This window comes from Sinocyclocheilus anshuiensis, unplaced genomic scaffold, assembly GCF_001515605.1.
Source record: "Sinocyclocheilus anshuiensis isolate Anshui unplaced genomic scaffold, SAMN03320099.WGS_v1.1 scaffold238, whole genome shotgun sequence".
Lineage (NCBI taxonomy): Eukaryota > Metazoa > Chordata > Actinopteri > Cypriniformes > Cyprinidae > Sinocyclocheilus > Sinocyclocheilus anshuiensis.
Window position 1 is genome coordinate 934,087 of NW_015547674.1, and position 21,917 is coordinate 956,003.

General features: G+C 36.6%; 2 protein-coding genes across 2 annotated transcripts; one reads left to right on the forward strand and one right to left on the reverse strand.

The window, feature by feature from the left end:
* On the forward strand, nt 1-1,539 carry LOC107702887 (uncharacterized protein C3orf30-like; the record flags this gene model as incomplete). The annotated part of the gene is made up of 3 exons (XM_016505328.1): nt 1-141; nt 477-539; nt 808-1,539. Coding segments are annotated over 3 exons (261 nt in total), but the record flags the coding sequence as incomplete, so codon positions are not given.
* A 2,265-nt stretch (nt 1,540-3,804) lies between these two features.
* LOC107702947 (rho GTPase-activating protein 31-like) lies at nt 3,805-21,692 on the reverse strand. The gene is given in 13 exon segments (XM_016505414.1): nt 3,805-5,990; nt 6,374-6,510; nt 6,746-7,068; nt 7,070-7,517; nt 8,053-8,112; nt 8,900-9,024; nt 9,178-9,385; nt 12,506-12,648; nt 13,673-13,780; nt 15,434-15,516; nt 16,262-16,406; nt 16,575-16,677; nt 21,128-21,692. Coding segments are annotated over 13 exon segments (4,074 nt in total). The 5' UTR covers nt 21,228-21,692; the 3' UTR covers nt 3,805-3,899.
* Between the last annotated feature and the right edge of the window lie 225 nt (nt 21,693-21,917).

The following is a 21,917-nucleotide window of genomic DNA, read 5'->3' on the forward strand; positions in this document are numbered from 1 at the left end:
TGCGATGGCAGATTCTGGTTTATCAGAAAACTGCTCATCACCGAGAGTGCGGAGACCTCGCGCCCTTCCTCGGTGTTCACGGAGCCTTACGCGCGCGCTATTAACTATATGGAGACTCACAATATTCTTCAGATCTTTCAGGTGAGAAAGAACACAGCTGCAGCCACTGGTATTTATTCTTACGAAGAAAATGGTAGACAGTGATGAACTGCTTTGCACAAAATGGCGAAGGACAATTCAGAGCACTAATAGAAGTTCCCCAAAACAGAGAAAGCGTAGCGTGTTAATATCGCATTATTCTGGTTTATTTAATAAAGAGCTGCATATTGTTTTAGGAGTATTACGAAAACAAACAAACAAAATAGAGCTCTGACTAACTACCAATGTCATTTCAGCAGCAGATATGAAACATTGTGTTGCTTGAGACATCCAGGACAAGACTGTTCATTGTGCTTTTCTCATTTGTGCTATTTCAGGACATCACAGAGAAACTGGTTTTTGATAGACCAGGTGATCCACTTCAGTTCATGTTAGAACAGGTATTTTTTTTAACTTTTCATATCATCTATTAAGTGTGTTATATAGATTTATATATTCTACATAGATTTGTTTCAGACAAACATCATAAGTTTTTCTGGGATATTTCTTGATGGCAGTACATTTAAGGATACGAGCTGATCTTGTTAAATATATTGCATACCGTAGTCACCGTCATTTAACTTGGCCCTATAAACATGATTACTATTATTTTTTTTGAATAGTTGTAAACCATTCTAATCACAACTGACTCTACAAAAACTTTTGCAGGTACAAATGAAGATCAAAATCCGTGATGAGTCAAGTAACACTTTTGCGAAATCATAACGAATTCTAAAGCAACAAGGGCTTTGCAACAAATTGAATACAAGTTTCTGCTTCTATTTCTTTAAATGAGGTGTATTGGTTGCTGCAGGTCATTCCGTGACTCTGCATTGTTGTTTCCAAGCAACTGTCTTCAGGTTTTTATTTATTTATTTATTTTTAACATCTCCAAATGTATCATGTTTTACCGCAGTTTTTGGAAGACACTATTTGCATTCATTCAGTCAAACAGCACTGAAATCTGAATAATGCAGTTCGTGAGTGTCTTTGACATAAATATCTCAATGAACACACTCAAGTGGCAAGTTAAGGTGAAGAAAAACAGTATTTAACATAAGAGGAATTACTGACTTCAGAGACACAGAATAGATGGATTTGTACTCATAATTCTTAGATTGTTATTGTTTTTACGAATTAACTGTGTATAAGCTACTTCCAGCTTATACATTATGCAAGTATTCTCCAAAATAAATAAATAAATAAAATGCTAGCCGGACAAAAGTAGCTGGCTTTTGCTCTGTACTCGAATTTCCATGGTGGCTTTTGGGTGCATAAGTAAAGGAAGTCTTTGTTTATATATTAGGCTCTTCATATACGGTGTATTTCTAGCAATCTACTGTACATTTAGTCTAGAGCAACATCTGGTGTTTCAAGACCGGTCTATCACATGCAGTCATTTCATTTGCAATTAAAAATAAGTTCAAAATATTTTCACAGTTACATTGTCTGTGTGCATTTATTGTGTATTTTTAACTGCCATTTGTATGTAATGAGTAAAGGAGAGTAGATTAAAGATGCGTTTATTATAGATGTGTAGATTAAAGCCAAGTTTTTGACCATCACATGAATAGAGAAGACTGTGATTGAAAGATGTGAATAGAATCTGCTAGGCCAAGTAAAATATTACAGATAATTATAATAATTATAAGGTCTAAAAATATAATCATACGTTGGTAAATGCATGTTTAAAACCTAAAAAAGGCATGAATTTTAAAATGCATTTTTTTTTTATTACATTTTTTTTTTTAGAATTGTAGCTTTACATTGATACAGTTATTCAGTGTGACATTGAATGTATTCAAGGTATATGCATTTATTTTTCTTTTAGCTTTGGGGTAAAAGTGTGTCAGTGGCTTATCTTGAAATTGTTGAGCATTGCCTCCAACCAGAGGAAATAGTATAACTACACAAAGTACTATTAAAATGTTGAAAATTGTTTCACTACATTCAAATATTATGAATATTAAAGCATTTCCTGGCTGGTTTATGAAAATGTGAATATTGTTCTGCAACACAAGGCTTTAGAATGCGATTCTTGTTCTCATATACAGTATGCCCATTGTTTTATTTCAAATGTAAATTGTTCTATATTCCCCAAATGACTCAACTTACACTTATCATATCATACGCATATCTTATGTGGGGTCACATTTCTGTGGCCCTATATTATAAATGATTGCTTCTATTTTTATTTGACTGCAAGACAACTGTAAGTGTCATAACGTACCCCATATATATATATATATATATATATAGGAACTACTTTATTCATATCTTACCAGAATTATAGAAAATTATGCAAACAGAAATATAGCGCTATATATAACTAAATAATTCTACACTGAAATAACTTCATTTGTCAATCGAAATGCTTATGTCACAGTGTACACATTACATGTGAAATACTTTTATTATGTTGTTTAGAATAGAATACATACAATAAATCCAATTTGACTGAATACAAAAAGAGCATCTTACAAGGTTAGTGTTCTTTGATTACAATAACTGACATCTTAATGATTGTGATCTTTCATCTTTGTCTCTAACATGCTTCAGAATGCATTGTCAAAACTTCTCTGCTTTACGGTTTGTATAAAACATGGACTTTTTTTATATTCTTATGTTTGAGACCTCAGCATAACCATGTTTTCATACATTTCTGTTAACCAAGTAATCAGGAGATTTGAAAATATTAAAACTGTTTCTACTAAAGAAGAATGTATACAGCTCGAAACAATTCGTTTGAATTATTCAAGAACATTGACCTTTAAACTTCTAGCACTGGACTTTTGCTCTAAACGTTTGTTCAAATTGATTTTTACTCTCTATGGACTTGGAAGTACAGATCTGTATGACAAAGACAAGACAATATGGAATAAATAAATGTTTGACTTTTGTCATTTTTGGAACTGCTTTAATAGTTTTATTTTCTTTTTGGCTGGCATGCACCCAATTTTATCATGCAGATTTGTAGATAATTTATAAATGCCTCCGATTGTAAACACAATATTCCAATCGTGATAAAGTAACAACAGACACCAAGACCTCGAGATCCACATCAAGGGAATGAAGACGTGCTTGTGTAGTCTGTATTTACACAGACAGTAGGAGCCTGCTGAGTTTCCCAGCTTTATTCTAAGGCATGTTTCAGTTTTCCTTGCAAAGACAGAAAAAATCTCTTATATAAATCCTTAGCAGCAGCATTTTACACAAAGCTTGATACTTACAATTGTGCATTATCAGGATTAAAGCCACCTTGATTTCTATAAAGTATACGGACACTTGGTCACATTTGTGACCCTGGAGTCTTAAGTCGCTGGGGTATATTTGTAGCAATAGCCAACAATACATTGTATGGGTCAAAATTATACATTTCTCTTTTATGCCAAAAATCATTAGGATATTAAGTAAAGATCATGTTCCATGAAGATATTTTGTAAATTTCCTACTGTAAATATATCAAAACTTCATTTTTGATTAGTAATATGCATTGCTAAGAATTTCATTTGGACAACTTTAAAGATGATTTTCTCAATATTTAGATTTTTTTGCACCCTCAGATTCCAGATTTTCAAATAGTTGTATCTCTATACTAACAAACCATACATCAATGGAAAGCTAATTTATTCAGCATTAAGATGATGCATACATCTCAATTTCGAAAGATTGACCCTTATGACTTGTTTTGTGCTCCAGGGTCACATTTAATATGCAAGAAGTTCGCTAGTTATTGCATGATGGCCAATAATAGCTCAGTCTTATTCAATTTGCCTGTTACTTCTATTGTCAATTATCATCGACCTCCTTTGTGGCTGGTAAAAGCAACTGGTTGAGGTCTCAAGCCTTTGTCCACTCTTTGGCAAAGTCATTTTATTACGCAAGGTTACCCCCTCAGCAGTTTTGAGGTTTTCTGCTAGTTCATTTGCATAGACGTCAAATGGTGATGCTTCAGCTTTAATAGGAGATAGGAGCAGTTTTCCGTCGTCCCCTACCGGAGGGTAGTCCATGATTGGAAACGGAGGGCTGAACAGGATGAGACTTTGAGGTCTTGGACGATTTCTGAAGGATGATCTCTGAAGAAGCGATGAGCGCTCAGGTCTGGGGCGATCCATAAAGGTGTCTCCATTTGCAGATCGCTTCCTTCTCAACACTGGGAGATCTGGAACGGAGGTCGGTTTGTAATTCTCGTTGCATGTGGCGTTGTTCATGGGAATCGCTGATGGTGGTTCACTGCTTGGCAGTTCCTCCTTTCCCAACTTGCTCTTAGCAGGTTTCTTTTCAGGTGCACTTTGATTGACTTGATCGGTGCTCCCCTCAGGTAGAGCGTGAGGTATGTGGCTGTACTGAATTTTTGGCGGAATAACAGGAACAGCTTTAGCTTTGCCAGTTTTGATCATGAATGCAGTGCGAACTGATGACACGCTGACTGGTGCCGAGTTGCGTCGCACAGGTGCCTTAGAGCCACTCAAGAACAGCTCCAACTCTAGAGACGAGCTACCGTGCATGGCTTCAAGCGTCGTGCATTCCTGTGCAACTGAATGTTGTACACTTTTCAGATAGTGACTGTTTGAAAAGTCTCTGACACCTTGGTGTCTTAAATCCAGGTTTAGGGAGCATGGCCTGAGTTTGGGTTGAATGTCTTCACGACTCCTCTCCACGACGCCAGACTCATGGGATGTCTGTCGATGAAATCTCTGAGATGAGTGTTTCTGTTTTGCTTTGCTCACGTTTTGCAGTGCAGCCGTCTCATCTGGATCGGTGAATGCCTTCAGTATCTTAACCTGCGGAATCTCAAGTTTGCTGTCGTCTTTGTCTCCCATCCACTTGAGGTTATCGCTCTCGCAATGCTCTGTTATCGGTGAAAAACAAGTTACATTTGTATCTGCATTTCTGTTTCCTGTCGGGAAGTCAATGTTTCGGAGTTCACAGGCAGCTGTCACAGCAGCCTCTGTTTGAGATGGTGTAATGTCATCAAGCACAGCTGGTTCTTTAGGCAAGTCGTCCACTTTTGTTTTTTCAAGAACTTGGCTGTGAGTTGCTTGACATGGCATAGGTTTTGGTGAGTGCAGAGGGCTGGTTACCCACTGCTTGGCAGAACACAAGTCTTCCCATGGTTCAACCTGATCCAAATTACTCCCCCATGTGTCTACAGCATCTCGACAACAACTATCCAGTGTGCGCTGTTGTTCATTCAGACAAGTCGAGAGTCTTTCCAAACTTCCCTTGATTCTTTCTGCTAAATCGAGTTTCTTTGGTTCACCACTAACCTCCTTATTTTCATCTTTACAAATATCCTTTGTTATCAATGGCTCTTTCGTGTCAGAGTGAAGAGATGTGTGAACGTCCGATTTACCCGGCAAGTCACTTTTGGGAGTGTTGTCTTTCCTAACAGCCTCTGTTCTTGGTTCCTCTTCGCTGCATGGCTCTGCATCTTGGAGGATATCTGTTTCCTTTAGGTGGAGAAATGGGGAAAGCTCTAGACTGGTTGTTATTATGGTTTGCGACTCTAGGCTCTTGTGGTCTGTCCTGTCAGCTTCATTATCCAGGTAATTCCAGCCACCATCACATGACAACAATCTTTCTGGGAAATGCTTCGTGACAGAATTAAACGTAGTAGCAGCAGAATGATCAAACGTCACGTTTTTGGTAAGGTCTATAAAGAGTCCTTTTGACGTCACAGTGTTTGTAGGCAAACTACTTCTTCTCTGTGCACTTAGCTTGCAAGTGTCCTCGTTTCCAGTCATATTGGTGAAGCGGGGCTTCACCTGTTCACCTGGCATGCTTGTTTTAGCCTCGGTGACTAAAACTTTGTGATGCATGCCAGACGATGGCACCTTTTTGATTACTTCCTGTGAAACACGACGAAGGAACAAAAAAAAAGAGAGAAAAGTGAGGGCTGGTTATACAGACATTTGTTCCAATGATATTTCAGAGGTCAAAATGATGTCTTTTTAAGACAGTAGCTTAAATAGGTTTATAAATTATGGCTTAATTGCAATTAGGAGTTAATGGACTTGAAATATATATCACTATTTCATCTTGGGATTTAGTACTAGTACAGTGGTTCTTAACTTTTTTGACTCGAAGGCCCTCTACTGTGTATATACTTTAATATATTAAATTTTAAGTCATCCCGCAGCCCCCTGATTGAGAAACATTGTGCTTGTAGTATGTCAATCCTATTAAAAATGCAGGCGTACAATTCCATGTGTTTTAGCAATTCAAATCATACCAGTTTGTCCAATTTTGCCATTTCTTGTTGTGTTGATGTAGTTTCCAGTTCTTTCCCTATTTCTTTAGTCTCAGATGACGCCTGAGGTTCAGAATTCTCCACACTGGCTATCAGCTCTCTCACTTCTGTGTCCTTGCCTGAGAAAATTCGGAGAAATCAGCATCATGTTATCAGTTAGGGTAGCAGATTTAAAGGTGCAGTGTATAATTTCTGCGGCACTAGCATCACCAAACAGAATTGCACAAATAATGTGATTCCCGAACACTTCCCCCATCTGCCATTACTGAGATATCTGACAGTCCCAGCTCAAACACACACACACACACACACACATACACACACACACACACACACACTGACCAATCATCATACTCTTTGTTGTCCCCAGAGTGAGTGCATCTGTAATATCTCTTTCCCCAGTCTGATCCTCATTTTCCGTGGGGAAAGGGCTGCTGTTGCTATAGATACTGCATCCGCTGCCTCCGCTGCTGTCACTGAGCAGGTGCTCTCTGAACCCAGTGCTGCTGGAGTGACCTGTTAGTCCAGTCTCCCAGTCTGTGAATGTGAAGTTCCCACTGCTGCTTCTGCTGGGGACACGCAATCCAGCAGTGCCAATACTTTCGCTGCGATGGGCTTCCAGAGGTCCAGCCTCCTTACTGGGCTTAAAGAGTCCCCCCAGACCCCTGTCCCGCTCTAATAACTGCAGACACACGCAAAGGTACAGACACCGCGAAGGGTTCCGAAATGTTGAGGGCCTTCCGTTGTTGCCGCGGCGACGACTCCAGCGGAAACAGGCTGCCTGGAAAAGATGGTCTAGACGATCCACTACTGGCAGATCCAGAATACAGCATCCGACGGTTTTTGGGAGATGTGGGCTGGCAGCCTCTGCGGTCATCACCTTTGAAAACCTTCAGCTGTTCTGGAAGAGTTTTCTGCAGTGGGGATAAAGATGGAGATGCAGAGGAGGCATCCGATGCTCTTTCTCTTTTCTCATTCACACATCCTCCCGAAGCTGTATGAGGATCTGAGTCCCATTTTGGATCCTTCTTGTTTGGATTGTAGTCGATATCCGAGCCCAGGGTTCGGGATTTTAGACTTGGGATAAAGATACCATTGCTTCCTTCTGTTGGTGCTTTGTGCTCATCTGAATGGGAGTGAAAAAGAGAAAAGTGGTGGTGACACCTAACCTATGTACAGCGGCCCCAACATTTTTTCACACTTTACCCAAAGATAAAAATTCAGACAGTTTTTTTAGACTTAATAATATTAAGCATTAAACTTTGTTTGTAAAACAAAGCATGCCATTAATTAACGTGATACACTGCACTTTCCATTAACTTTGAGTTGATACATTCACTTGAAAACATTTGATTAAATACTTTTTTTTCCTATTATTGCAGTACTGCAGAAACCAATCTAACAAAATAAAACCAAGCCTCCTGTCATGAACCTTTTCTGTAATACTATCAATGTTTGCCCATATGCCGTGTGTCAGGCTGATATCTTAATTAATTAGCTGCTTTTTCTTTTATGTGAATTAAGTTGTTATTTTTAATATATAATGTATCTTTATATACATATATGCATTTATTATATACATCAAAATTGTTTTAAATCTTTTTAGAGAACTGCAAAAGGACAGCGTAGTAAAGTAAGTATATATGGAGATCTAGCCCCACCTGCTGCCTGAAAGGAACAGAGAGAGTCCATGCTTTTGGATGGCCTTATAACAGGTTTTTCTGTTCAAGAGAGGAAAGAAACATAAAACATAAATCTCGCCATACTATTTGTTCTTCTTCTTTACTCTGCACTCATAAAAACAGATCATTTGAACCAAATTAAAAGAAAAATACAGTAAGATGCATTAGTTTTTTTCAAATTGTATTTATTGTTTTGGTTCAAACTTTAAATTTTGATTTAATAATAATAAAATATATTTATTTTCCCAAAGACAAAAACATTCATACAAAGTAAAAATATTATTTATTATAAACACCTTATTTATTTAATTAATATATTCTCTTCAGACATAAGCCAAAATGTTACTTCATGTAGGTCAATATAATAATCTTTGGGCCTTTAACGTAATTCACCATTATTAAGGTGACATGTTTTTAAAATATGTATAATATTTTCTGACTCTAGGGTCAAGCAAAATACAATTTTTTTTTCTTCTTCTATGCGGAGTGTTATTTGCTTTTGTAGAAACCATTTAGACCAATATGAAAATGCATTTTATTAAATTACACAATTGTTTCAGTGTTTTACCGTCTGCAACACTCACACTATACAGTAGGGTTCATAGTATAGGGTTTGAACTTCATGATGTTTTGGCCATCTATAGGGCTCTCATCAGACATCGAGAGCAACATCGTGCTTGTATTATTGCTCTGATGTCTGCTGCCCGAAATATCATAAAGTGGCATTTTGATTTCTGGCTGCACCTCCTCTTTTGTGTTTTCCCTTTTTGGGAACTTTAGTTTCTAGACACTAGAAAGCTTCTCTCGCTCTCTGTCTCTTTCTTACCGGAGGGATTTTGGGCTCTCATAAAGACACTCCCATTGCGACTCAGCTTCCCTTTAGAGTCGATGACAGATCGCCCAAGACTGAAGATGGACTTCCACTTCTTAGATTTTCCTGAGAATTTTCTCCTGTGTTATGAGAAGATTTCAAATGAAATGTTGCTCTCTAGGTCAAGCTTTACAGTTTATGTGCATGCTGTACAGTTTCAGTATTGTGCATGTTAAAACCTGACATACACATGCTATAGGGAGTGTGTGTAGGCTTGCGTAAATATATCATACCTGCTGTCAGACAGATCTATTACTGTGTGGTACATTGCAGCAGTGCTGGTATCTGGAAGGCTGTTCTCTCTTTGTCTCTCTCTCATCGCTGGATGGTTGGGACTGAGAGAGCGAGCCTGCGCCTCTTCCAGACTCATGAGCTTCATGGGGCCAGACTGCGTGCTGGCAGGCAAGGTGGCGTACTTCTCCCCACATGCCATGCTGGGGCCTACAAAACCATGAAAACCAGTTCCATGTAGCATGTCTTGAGAATAACATACTTTGCATCACTAAAAGAGCTCAAATCCTTGTTCTATCACGGGGTCCTCAACTCTGGACCTCTTAGCTCCAACCCTAATCAAACACACCTGAACAAGCTACTCAAGGTCTTCAGGATTGCTACAAAGTTGCAGGTAGGTGTGTTTAATCCAGGTCGGAGCTAATCTTTGCAGGAAAGTGTTGAGGAGCTGTTCTATCAGAATATATAAATGATGGAAAAAGAAGTGGCTGAACACAATACTTAAAAAGTATTTAATTTAGTGTAATTTTAGTATTATTTATATACCTTAATATACTTTTTATTAACATTTTGATTTAAAAAATATATATATTTTAGTTAGATTTAGTAATTTTGTTTTGTGTGTTTGTCATTTTAATGTTTTTTTTTTACTATTTAGGTTCAGTTTATAAACCCCATTTCCAGAGAAGTTGGAACATTTTGTAAAATGCAATACAAATTTTCTTTAACCTCTATTTAATTGACAAAAATTCAAAGAAAAGATCTCCAATTTTTTCACTGACCAACTGAATTGTATTTTGTAAACATAAACAAATTTTGATTTTGACGGCTGCAACACACTCCAAAAGAGTTGGGACAGCGGCATGTTTACAACTGTGTCACATCGACTTTTCTTTAATGACTGTTTTTAATCATTTTTAAACGAGAAGACTAATTGCTACAGTTTTGCAAGTGGAAATGTTGCCCAGTCTTGCTTGACACAAGACTTCAGCTGTTCAACAGTAAGTGGTCATCATTGTGTATTTCTCCTCTTCATGACGCACCATGCATTTTCAATAGGAGACAGATCTGGACCGCAGGCTGTAGCACATGCAGAATGAAACCTAGCATTGTCTCGCTCATATAACCATGGACTTCCCAGGAAAAAATGTCATTCTGATGTCAGTATATGTCTCTGCACAGTCCCAGTATATGCCTCAGCCTCAGTGGTGCCTTCACACATTTGCAGGTCACCCATCCCATGTGCACTGATGAACCCTATTTCATGACAGATGTTAGCTTGTGCACCTGATAGAAGTCTGGATGGTCCCTTTGTAGAATTCAATGTCTGTTTTTCCCAGAAACAAGTTGAAATGTGGACTGATCTGAGCACAGCTTACTTCTCCACTGTATTTCTTATTATCTGAGATGAGCTCTGGCCCAGAGAACCCCGCGGCATCCATAGAGCTGATGTATAGCTTTCCCCTTCCCTAACAGAGATTCAAGTTGCTTTTCTTGATCCAGCGATGGACTGTGTTTAGTGACAATGGTATTCTGAACTTCTTCAGAGCCCACATGGCTATATTTAACCGCAGCATGATGGTTTCTCATGCAATGCTATCTGAGGGTTTGAAGGTTACGCACATCAACAGAGGTTTTCTGCCTTGCTCTACACAGACTGAGATTTCGCCAGATTCCCTACGGTATGGTAGATGGCGAAAGACCTCAATTCTTTGCAATCTTGCATTGAGAAATATTATTTTTTTAATGGTTTGACAATTCTCTCATTATGTTTTTGTAAGCCACGACCCATCTTTTTTGGTGGATGCTTGTTTTTTTTACCCAATCATGATCCCCTCACCTATTACCAATGCAGCTGCTTATTGCTGGATGTTTCAAAACAGTTTAACTTGGATATTCCATAATCTTTTCACTTTTATTTTGCCTCTGACCAAAGTTTTTTTTTTTTTAATCTTTTCTTTGTAGGCTTGTCAGTTAAATAAAGGTGAAAGAGAATTAACAAATCACAGATTCTTGATTTTATTCTTGTTCTCACAAAAATGTCCCAATTTACAGTTAGACATTTTAGTGCTTGAACTTAAACTTATTTCAGTTCTAATTTGCAAATATTTATATTTTATTTCAATTAGCAAAACTGTTTTAAATAGTTTTAGTTAATGATAATAACCCTGTTTTCATGATGCAGTATCTACTCAAAATCTCAAAAAAACATCGAGTAGATATTTTGTACTGTAGTGAATACACCTTCAACACTGTGATCAACAAGTTACCACACAATTGCATGTGTGCGGCCATTAGCTGTTTGCTTTTTCTGTATGTAACTTGCCTATTGTTTTGTTGTTACATTTTTGTCTACAGATCTCATGCTATTGTATACACCCCACTTCCTGACTTTATCATCACAGCTGTCACGAATAGCACAGTCAAACTAATATAGTTTAGTTTCGTTATTATTAATTCCTGCAAAGACACAGAAAGAAAATAAATTATTCTGTAGCAGTTCAGGAATTTTACTTGCATCCATACTAATATCACACATACAGCATTGGGGAAAGTTACTTTAATGCATTACAATATTGCGTTACCCAAAAAAAAAGGAACTAATTGCGTTACTTAGTTGCTCTTTACGGAAAGTAATGCATTACGTTGCTTCTGCGTTACTTTTTGTCACCTGGGCTGAGCTTGCTTATTTTTGTTTTTTAATAACAAAAACCCCAAAAGTTATATTTTTGGCAACTGTAAAAGTGTAAATATATTTATATTTAGAATTAGATATCTATTTGGAATTTTCAGTGTGAACACACTACTCGCACTATTTACACACTACAAAACGGCAAAGAATAGTGCATAAGTACATGAAATGGGATGCACCTATACTTTATTTCCTGTAACCACACTCATAGGCAGGTTTTTAAATAGGAAGACGAGTGTAAAAGCAGGGCCTATTGCAGGAGCTTTAGGAGGCTGTGCTAAACCAAACACATGTGCGCTGATCAAATCATCACAAGCTGTGAAAGACTGGATGGCTTTCAAATGAGCATAAGCTACACTCTACCCAACTGTGTGCTAATTCCCCTTAATGAGCTGCAATTTCCAATTACTCTATATCCTGTTTTGAGTTGTACAACATGGTTACAGAATATGCCCAGGTGTTGTACATCTAAAATAAAACCTCTTCTTACTACTACTTCAAAAATTACTGACTGCACTTTTCAATTAAGTTTTTTTTATGGCTATACTAACAGCATCTGGCATCTTCACCAACCGCTCCGTTCATTCAGAGATACAGTGCATTGTCTGTGTGACTGCATTGCTTAATGCGAGCTGTACCTTCTCTGGACTTGCATGGCTGAAGATCCAGGTTGAAGATTTGCTCAGTGTGGTTGAAAATGAACTCCACGACTGACTGCTGGACCCGCACCTCCAGAAATGCTATATCACCATTGCAGGAGGGCACTTCTACCTCCTTGGAGCTACGCCAAAACGAAAAGAGAGCACTTAGAAAATGCAATGAATGTAATGAATCAATAGTTTTTGTGAGTTATAATAGTATGTAGCATTAATGCCTTTAAAGAAAATATCTCATTTGACAGATCATCAAACAAAGAAGAAGAATAATAGCATGAACGTAAAAAATTATATAATTGTATATAATTCTACACTGTAAAAAATGACTGTGAATTTAACGGTAAAAGACTGTAAAAATGCTACAGTAAAAACCTGTTAAATGGTTAACGGTAAATTCCCCTACTATATACGGTGAAAAACTGTATTGGACATTACATGTAATTTTACAGTAGCATACCGTTTTTTGAAGTGAAAAAGACCGTATAATTTACAGTGAATAACCGTAAATTGGCATTCCCAGAATTCCCTGCGTTACATTTCAAATTTGATGTTTATTTTGTTGAAATAACTATGTTTCTTTTTAGTTTTTTCTTATCAGTTTTGTATATTAGGGTTGTGTGTTACACCTAATGTTGTTAAATGAATGTTTATTGCATTATTTCAGTTTCATGTGTGTTACCATGATGGTGTTTAGTGTTTGTGTGAACGACACTGTGCAACTTCTATATATGTTAATGTTTAAAAGCTGCTTGTGATGAGCTTTGGTTCATCATGTGACTTTCTCATCACCTCCTGCATTTGGTGGTTATCAGTGTATTACAAAGGTACAAAACAGAGTTCAGTACTTCAATAGGTTGGTATATTAACATTATATTAGTTAATGAAATTACGGTATTTAACTGTAAATTTAAGTTAAAACCGTAAAACCTAAAATGTTGCTGCCGTATTTTTTACGGTAAAATTCCGGGATCCACAGCTGTCGTTTTTTTATGGATTTTTTTTTTTACAGTGTACCTTTTGCAAGTTTACTGTAGACTTCACATATTTGTGGTATAACCAACTATGGCTAAAATCATGTTTGAGAACAGAATTATGAAGACATTGGATAATTAGCATATGAAATGAAAGTAAAACCGCTGCAAGACTCACCGAAGTAGATTTGGAGCCCACACCAGAGCAAGATTGCGAGCATGCATGTTGGTATGGTGACTGAGGGTAGCTAAATGTGCCAAATGTTTGGTGAGGTATTCCAGCGTTCTAGAGGAAATTAATAAATAAATCAGTAGATTTCAACCATTTCTACCAGATATTAAGATCTTGTCACTTACTCATTCAAAACACTTTCCAATAAGGTCGCATTTGTTAACATTAGTGAATGCATTAACCAACACAAACTAACAATGAGCAATATATTTTTACAGCATTTATTAGCCTTTGTTAATGTTAGCTAAAAAATGTTCATATTCATGTTAGTTCGCAGTGCATTAACTGTTAACAGATACAACTTTTGATTTGAAAATTGTGTTAGTTGATGTTAAGATGAACATTAACAAAGATAAATAAATGCAGTAGATGTATTGTTCATTGTTAATTAATGTTTACTAATGTAAACTCTAAACCTTGTATGACTTGTGGAAAACAAAAGGAGAAAATTTGACTAATGCACTGGTCACTCTTTCCAATGCAATTACAATGAATAGAGCTTTCAAGCAAAAAGCAAGCACCATAAAAATAGTCAATACGTCTTGTGTACTTTTTTTCCCCAAGTTTTCTTAAGTCATCAGATAACTTTGTTTGATGAACAGACTGAAATTGAAATCATTGTTCACTAATAATCTTCCCGGATCAGACAGATTTGTGAATGATTCATTCAGAGGTTCGTTTCTTTAAAGCATTGCTAGCCAACTACGAACTATTGTTATCAACATTTTTCCCGAAATCATAGTTCCAACGAACATTTGCAAACTGCAAATATATATATATATATATATATTTATATATATACTGTATAAACACTACCAGTCAAAAGTTTTTGAACAGTAAGATTTTTATTGTTTTTAAAGAAGTCTCTTCTGCTCACCAAGCCTGCATTTATTTGATCAGAAATACAGCAAAAATAATTTTACTATTTAAAATAGCTCTTTTCTATTTGGTCTTCAGTGTCACATGATCTTCAGAAATCCTTCTTGATTTGCTGCTAAAAAAAACACATTTAATATTATTATTATGTTGAAAACAGCTGAGTAGATTTTTTCAGGTTTCTTTGATGAAAAGAAAAAAACTTTTATAACATTATAAATGTCTTTATCATCACTTTTGATCAATTTTCTTTAATAAACATTAAAAATTGTACTGTTCAAAAACTTTTGACTGCTAGTGTATATATATATATATATATATATATATATATTCTCTGGTACCGGAGTATAACATGGCTCATAGTTTAAATGACGGATGTGTGAAGTTACTACTGCTTCGAGAAACAGGTGTGACTATGAGTAATGTAATGCACTGTATATGGATATTAAGCAGCATTGTATGGGAAATGCATCCCAGATCAGTTTTGTAAATTATAGGTCAAATGATTCATTGGAAAGAATCCATTTGATTTCAAAAGACTGATTAGTTCTTGAATAAGACTTCTTTGAGCTGGGGTGGATGTCAAGACTTTCATTTAGTAACAAATTTCATGTTTTATGATACTTTATTGAGCTTTTTTGTTATTTTGGTTTTGACAGCACCCTGTTCTTATTAATTTCCACTGTATTGGAAAGACTCACCAGGATATTCCTCAAACTTTTACCACAATAGAAAGGACGTCATACAGGTTTGAAATGACACGGGAGCAAATAAAGACAGACGAAGTTTACAGAATAAAGCCACAGATTATTTCAGTAATGCCAGCTGTACCTGAAGTGTGAAGCAGGAAGTTCTTTTATGACACTCCTGATGTTTAGGAGTTGCTGCTGCTCCTCTTTAACGGACACTGCATCCTTTGCACAAAAATATAGATCGAGGAACATTAATTCCTGGATCCATGGGTACATTTTTAATGTGTTTCTAATGAATCACTATGGATCTCCTGGAAACTAATAATCATCTTAACCAAGGAAGTTGGTGTTTGTAGAGGTCCAAATGGAACTAATATTAAACTGATTATTTGTACAACTACAGGAAACACTTACACGTTTACTATCTAAAATATTATATATATGAGAACAAACCATTTTTTTAAATCCTGCAAAGTCTGAAATATGCAATAATAATCAGAAAAATATATTTTTCATGGAAGAGTTTATTGAATATGAATATGGAGCTCATACTCGAGGAGGAACAAAACACCTCAGTTTTATTCAGAGGCCCAAACTTAACAAAAATATACAATTTGGTGCAGTCACTGATATTTATATGGCCAAAATGTAAGATGAAATTCTGAGAGCTTTAACAATATAACAGACCACTTACTGTATGTGCTGTACTACTGTACTGTAGTACAAAAATATAACAATTAATAATAATAATAAAAGGGGCCTATGCTATCCCTAAAATAAATGTCACATGTACTTATATTTTTTTATCTAATGCAATGACATTCAGATATTTTTAAGCATTTAAATCCTGTATTAAAAATAGTATCTAAACACTTATTTTAAACTCTAGGCTATTGTATTAGATGCAATCTGTTATTCCGCTATTCTAGTCTAGTCTAGCCCATCCCTTTTTATCTGACAAACTTACTGTAAATTTCTTGTAGAGTTCGTAAGTGAGGAGAGGGTTGGGGAGCTCTCTGAAGTACAGCTTACATAAAGAGCCCACACAGTGGATATCCTGAAGATACACTTCTTTAGTGAGGTCAGGACAGGCTTCAGAGCAAAACTCCTGTCTGTATGCACACACACACACACACACAGATACACACATGAACTACAAAGAGATGACTGTACAAATGATTTAGGCAAGAGTTTAGACTAGTTCAAGTCTTATAGGAAACATTTCCCATCATGCAACACAATTGTATGTTTGACACGGTGAGTCAAAATAATTGGCCCACCTGAGTTTTTGAATGTTAGATGTGATTCCTGAGAGTCTGTAGATTCCATCCACAATCCCATGTTTCTCTATGAACTCTGTGCAAGTCTTCAGAACATAAGGAACTAGACAAAAAAAAAAAACCAGGACAAATTAATGGATGGTCATTCACATATATCAATAAAGCTTCATTTATTAAAAGAACAGTTCACCCAAAATGAAACTTCAGTCATCATCACATAAGCCTTAATGACTTTTTTCTTTCATGGAACAGAGGATAAAATATTTTGAGAAATGTTCTCACTAATTCTCTCCATACAATGAAAGCATCCAGTGGAAAAAAGAAAGCCATAAAAGTATTAGCATGAACATTATTTAGTAGCATATTGTCTTTTGTCTGACTAAAATCTGCACTTCACTAGAAATCACCTCTTCTCCACAACTCTCAAATATCAATGTTTAAAAAAAATAATAAAAATAAAATAAAAAATAAAAAATAACCAGTACCTAAAACAGTGACCAGAACCAAGTTTGAATATATGGGAGCATGAATGAGATGTAAGTGCTCTTTTTTTTTTTTAGTGAATAACTGCTTACATTTTGGTCACCTCAGACAAAGGTGTATTTAGCTTCAGGAGACTTGAACCTTTTAGGATGTTGTTTGTTTGTTTGTTTGTTTTTGACCTTTTGGGAGCTTTACATCCCCTAGTCACTGTAAGCTTTCATTGCATGAAAAGAGCAGGACTTAAATAAATCATGCTCTCGAGCAAATTAAGCAAGCTTACATGCAGTGCCTTCTATTTCATTCTTAAATATAAACACATTTAATATTTTAGCTCTCAATAATCAGCCCCGGTTTTAAAGAGTGTGCATGTGCATACATGCGTAAGGAACCCTGGATTATAACGTAAAAGGGAACCTGTGATGATTCATCAAATAAAGCAAATTGATGGGCAACGAAAAAAGTGAAGTATAGACCTCAGATGGAGTTCATAGTGAAATCTCTAAGTGTTGAATGTAGACTTTGAGCACAGTTTGAGACGCATTTGAGATTATTGGGGCATGCAGTTGACCACTGACTAGGCTTTGTGTGAGAAAATGTCTGAAAAATGTGGACAATAAAAACCAAAACTCTTTACCCTAATGGTAATACATTTTGAAGTCAGTCAGAAAGCACTCATCAATTTTTATGTAGCCAGGAGAAAGGCCTACAAATACCAAAAATGAGATTTTGTATGATTTTTATCACAATTTAGTAAGTCATACAACTATTGCAACATTGCAAAATATATAACAACCACATTTACTCAAGTCTGCGTTCTTTGTATATTAACCTTTTAAATAATCCGAATGTACATTTTTGTTGTCTCTCTTCGCAACTGTAGTGTTTCATGTAGACTACAGTACTATTACACCGTCCTTCCTTTATCCTGTCAGGCGCTTATTGTGGAGAAGGTGGGCCAGGGCAGGAAGTTAAAAATGGTTTGTTTGTTTCAGAGGAAACCTGACACACCCAGGCCTTGCAGCTGGTATTACTTATGACACTTCCTCTTATTCTAAAAGACCTCGAGAAAGTTCCCACCCAACTTCATCACTTCCTAACCATACCTTCAGCCATGATATCTTCAAGCTTTAAATTGATTTATCATCATAAAAATAGACATCTAAATAGACATCATCACAATGAGCTACAATTATCGAGGGATTTCACAGCATTGTTAACCCTGAAGCTGATCACTTTAATTTACCGGGACATGCCATTTGCACCAAACTGGTACTCGTGTCATGATGTCACAATGTGCCAAAACCAGGTTTGATGTCATCAAAGCATCATCATGTGATTTTAAAGTGAATAAACACATTTTGGCCTTTTCAGCATACAAAGTCATTTTTGATCAATTCAGAATCCACTGGAGCTGTATGGATTACACTTGGGTCCTTTTTGGACCTTGAAACTTTAGACCCTATTGGCTTTCACTGTATGGACCAAATCAGACATTTGAGAGTTAATTATTTTCATTTTTGGGGTAAAATATTCCTTCAATTTTTTTATTGGATTTATTGGGGTTTTCAGTTTGTGTGGAAGTCAGGTCAGGATACTCTCCTTTTGTCAGACTGGATTTCAGAAGAAGCAGATGTGGAGAAGTAAATATAGCTGTAGGCTCAATAATTAGTTCAATAACAAATAAATTACCAGGCACTTCACCGAGTCATAATCCATTTGCAAAAGAACTGAAAGTAGGCTTATAAACGATGTGTTCCAAATCATTTAAAGTAATGAACTGTAGGAAAAAAAAACTTTATTTTACAGTCCTGCTCCGCATGTTATGTACTTATCATAGCAATTACAATAACTGGTTAATAGCTAGGTACTAACCCTGAACCTACCCCTAAAGTAACCTTAACCCATAGTTAACTTCAACTACCCAGTACTTTCTTGTGGAAGTACATGTACTGTAAAATAAAGTGTAACCAAAACATTAGCTGAACCAGTAAACCATCCAGAGTCTTACTTAATCTACACGTATCTAAAAACGGAAGCGTTCACCTAAATATGTATCACAGATCTACATATAAAAGAACTTTCATAAAGTGAATTTCATTATCGATACACTATAACTGCAGAGAGATCAGCTTGGAGTAAAATCCTCACACACAGTACAATACAGCACATCCTAAGCAAAAGCATAACATTTTTAAAAAGAAAATTAAAGAAAGCAAAAAAGAAGCATTAAAGAAAGAAAAATGGGGGATTTAGGGAAAACCCAGATCATTTACTATTCAGCAATTCTGCCTGAGACGCAGTGGAGACCGGATGAATGAATGAATGATTGTTCTCTGAGAGGAAGACGACTGAGAAAAGCTCTCTTTATGACCTGCAGCCAGAGATGTGCTCCAGTGTTTTATAGTTATTGGTAAATCCTGCTTTAGTTTAGTAAGGAGATGCTGACATCTGACATGGATATCTTATTGAAAACACTAGCATATGTTTTGGATGCCAGTCCTCATATGGGAAATTTTGGTTTGATATTGATGTCTACTCATGGCTTCTTTACTAGCAAAAAAAAAAAAACATGGAATAAGCAGGCCTTTCAAGAGGGTGAATTAATTCAAAATGTATTCTGACTTCACAGTTCAAGTTTTGGAAACACTATATAATATCACAATGGGGTTAATGGATGATGCTGAGAAAGTATAAATCTATGCTATGCTCAAATAATGTATAAAAGTTGCTAGTGAGAAAACCAAAAGGAGCCTGTTGCATTGGGGAAAAAACTCCATTAGTTGTTTAAGTAATGGATGAAAATCAATATCTTACCTGATGACTTATTTGTCATGATAAAGAATTGTATAATAATAATTGTTAGTTAAAAAAGCAATATTGAGATATTATAATAGAATATAATCTTACTTCAACACAGAAAATGAATCAGATTCTTCAGGATAAATATCTTGAGAGCATATGTGACCCTGGAGCCCAAAACCAGTCATAATCTTTCCATTGATGTATGGTTTGTTAGGATAGGACAATATTTGGTCGAGATACAGCTATTTGAAAATCTGGAATCTGAGGGTGCAAAAAAATCAAAATATTGAGAAAATCATCTTTAAAGTTGTTCAAATGAAGTTCTTAGCAATGCATATTACTAATCAAAAATTAAGTTTTGATATATTTACGGTAGGACATTTACAAAATATCTTCGTGGAACATGATCTTTACTTAATATCCTAATGATTTTTGGCATAAAAGAGAAATGTATAATTTTGACCCATACAGTGTATTGTTGGCTATTGCTACAAATATACCCCAGCGACTTAACACTGCTTTTGTGCTGCACGGTCACATTTATGGTCATTCTGCCTGTCGCAGTGATCAAAACATGTGAGAAGACAGGATCTAAAACAAAAGACTGTTTCGTGGGGACAAAATCACTTTGAACAAATAAATGAAGAAAGTCCAACGGCGGCATATCAAAATATTGCATTAACTGTGATATACTCAATAACACACGCACTCACTTTGAGAGGAACTGTTGCTTTTCAGTTATGATTTTGATGATGTTTTATAAACAGGATATGTTGGCATTTAACGTGAACTGTATATCTTTAAAATCTAGTCCTCCCCTTTTCTCCTCCTCTTTTCTCCCTTCCTCTTCCTCTGAGCATTTCCTTTGCTCTTTATTTTTCACTTTATTCATGTGTATTTGGCAAATCAAAGCACTACGCAACTTAATCATAAACTAAGATTACATTCAGATTTATTTTAGACCCATTAACCCACCCAAAGTGGAGATTTATTAGACAACACCTAAGACTTAAAGCAACAAGTTTCACTCAAAAGTTTGGACCTAGACTCTGAATGAAGTAGCTTCTGTTTCAACAGCACAAAAACACAGACACATCACCCAGCGAGAAATGGGTGCTGGTTTATTACACGTAGTTAATGTTTACGCAGAGGCCCAGGCTGCTGCTCGTAATAAAGCAGACTTATTATGACGGCTGGGGCTTTGAAAGGCTCGGCGGCCGTTATATGAATGGCAAGAGGAGGAGTGAGTATGGAAAAGAGGAATTTACCGTCTCGTCCTGAGTTCTGCAGATGTTCGGTCAAGTCACAGCCGAATGCATTTTCAGTTCCTTTCCTTTTGGACTTCAGCTTGGCAGCCTTATTCTTCATCAGGCTTCAGTAGCTAATCCAGATCAGAGTAAATACACCTTCAAATCAACCATTGGCCCCCACAGCGCATGGGATGGGAAGGGGGAAATGTGTCAAAAGTACAAAACGAAAACCCCCAGGACGTCCACGGTGTTAAACAAAAGAAATCATCCGCTCACATCTTGACCGAGCCACCAAAGAGCTGGTGTGGGTGAAGAATTCAGGAGCGCGGTACACACCCAAAGTCACTTCATCATCAGGCTCTCTCCTCCCTCATGCCCTCGCACAGACCCTGAGGTGAGAGTCTCGTCTGTCTGTCTATCTATCTATCTGTCTATCTATCTATCTATCTATCTATCTATCTATCTATGCTTTTCATTCCACGTTGTTCAGGAGGTCATTGTTCTGGTGTTGAGTGGAGGCTTGAAATGTCAGAACTTTTTTTTGTGAAGGGGAGGGGAGAGAAATAGCTGCCTGCTTTTTCTTCACCCGTTCGGACCATTACTGAACCCCTTTCACCCAACCAACCCCCCCATCCCGCTTTCTCTCTTCCTCCCTCCTCTTTTTCTTTTTCTTTTTTGTGACCATGGCTCCAACAGGAAACCTGCTCTCTGCCTTCCTGAATGCTTACAGAATACACAATTTCCTGCAAAGGGAACCTTGCTTGGAAAACAAAAACAGACCGAGAGAAGGAGAGAGAGAAAGGCAGAA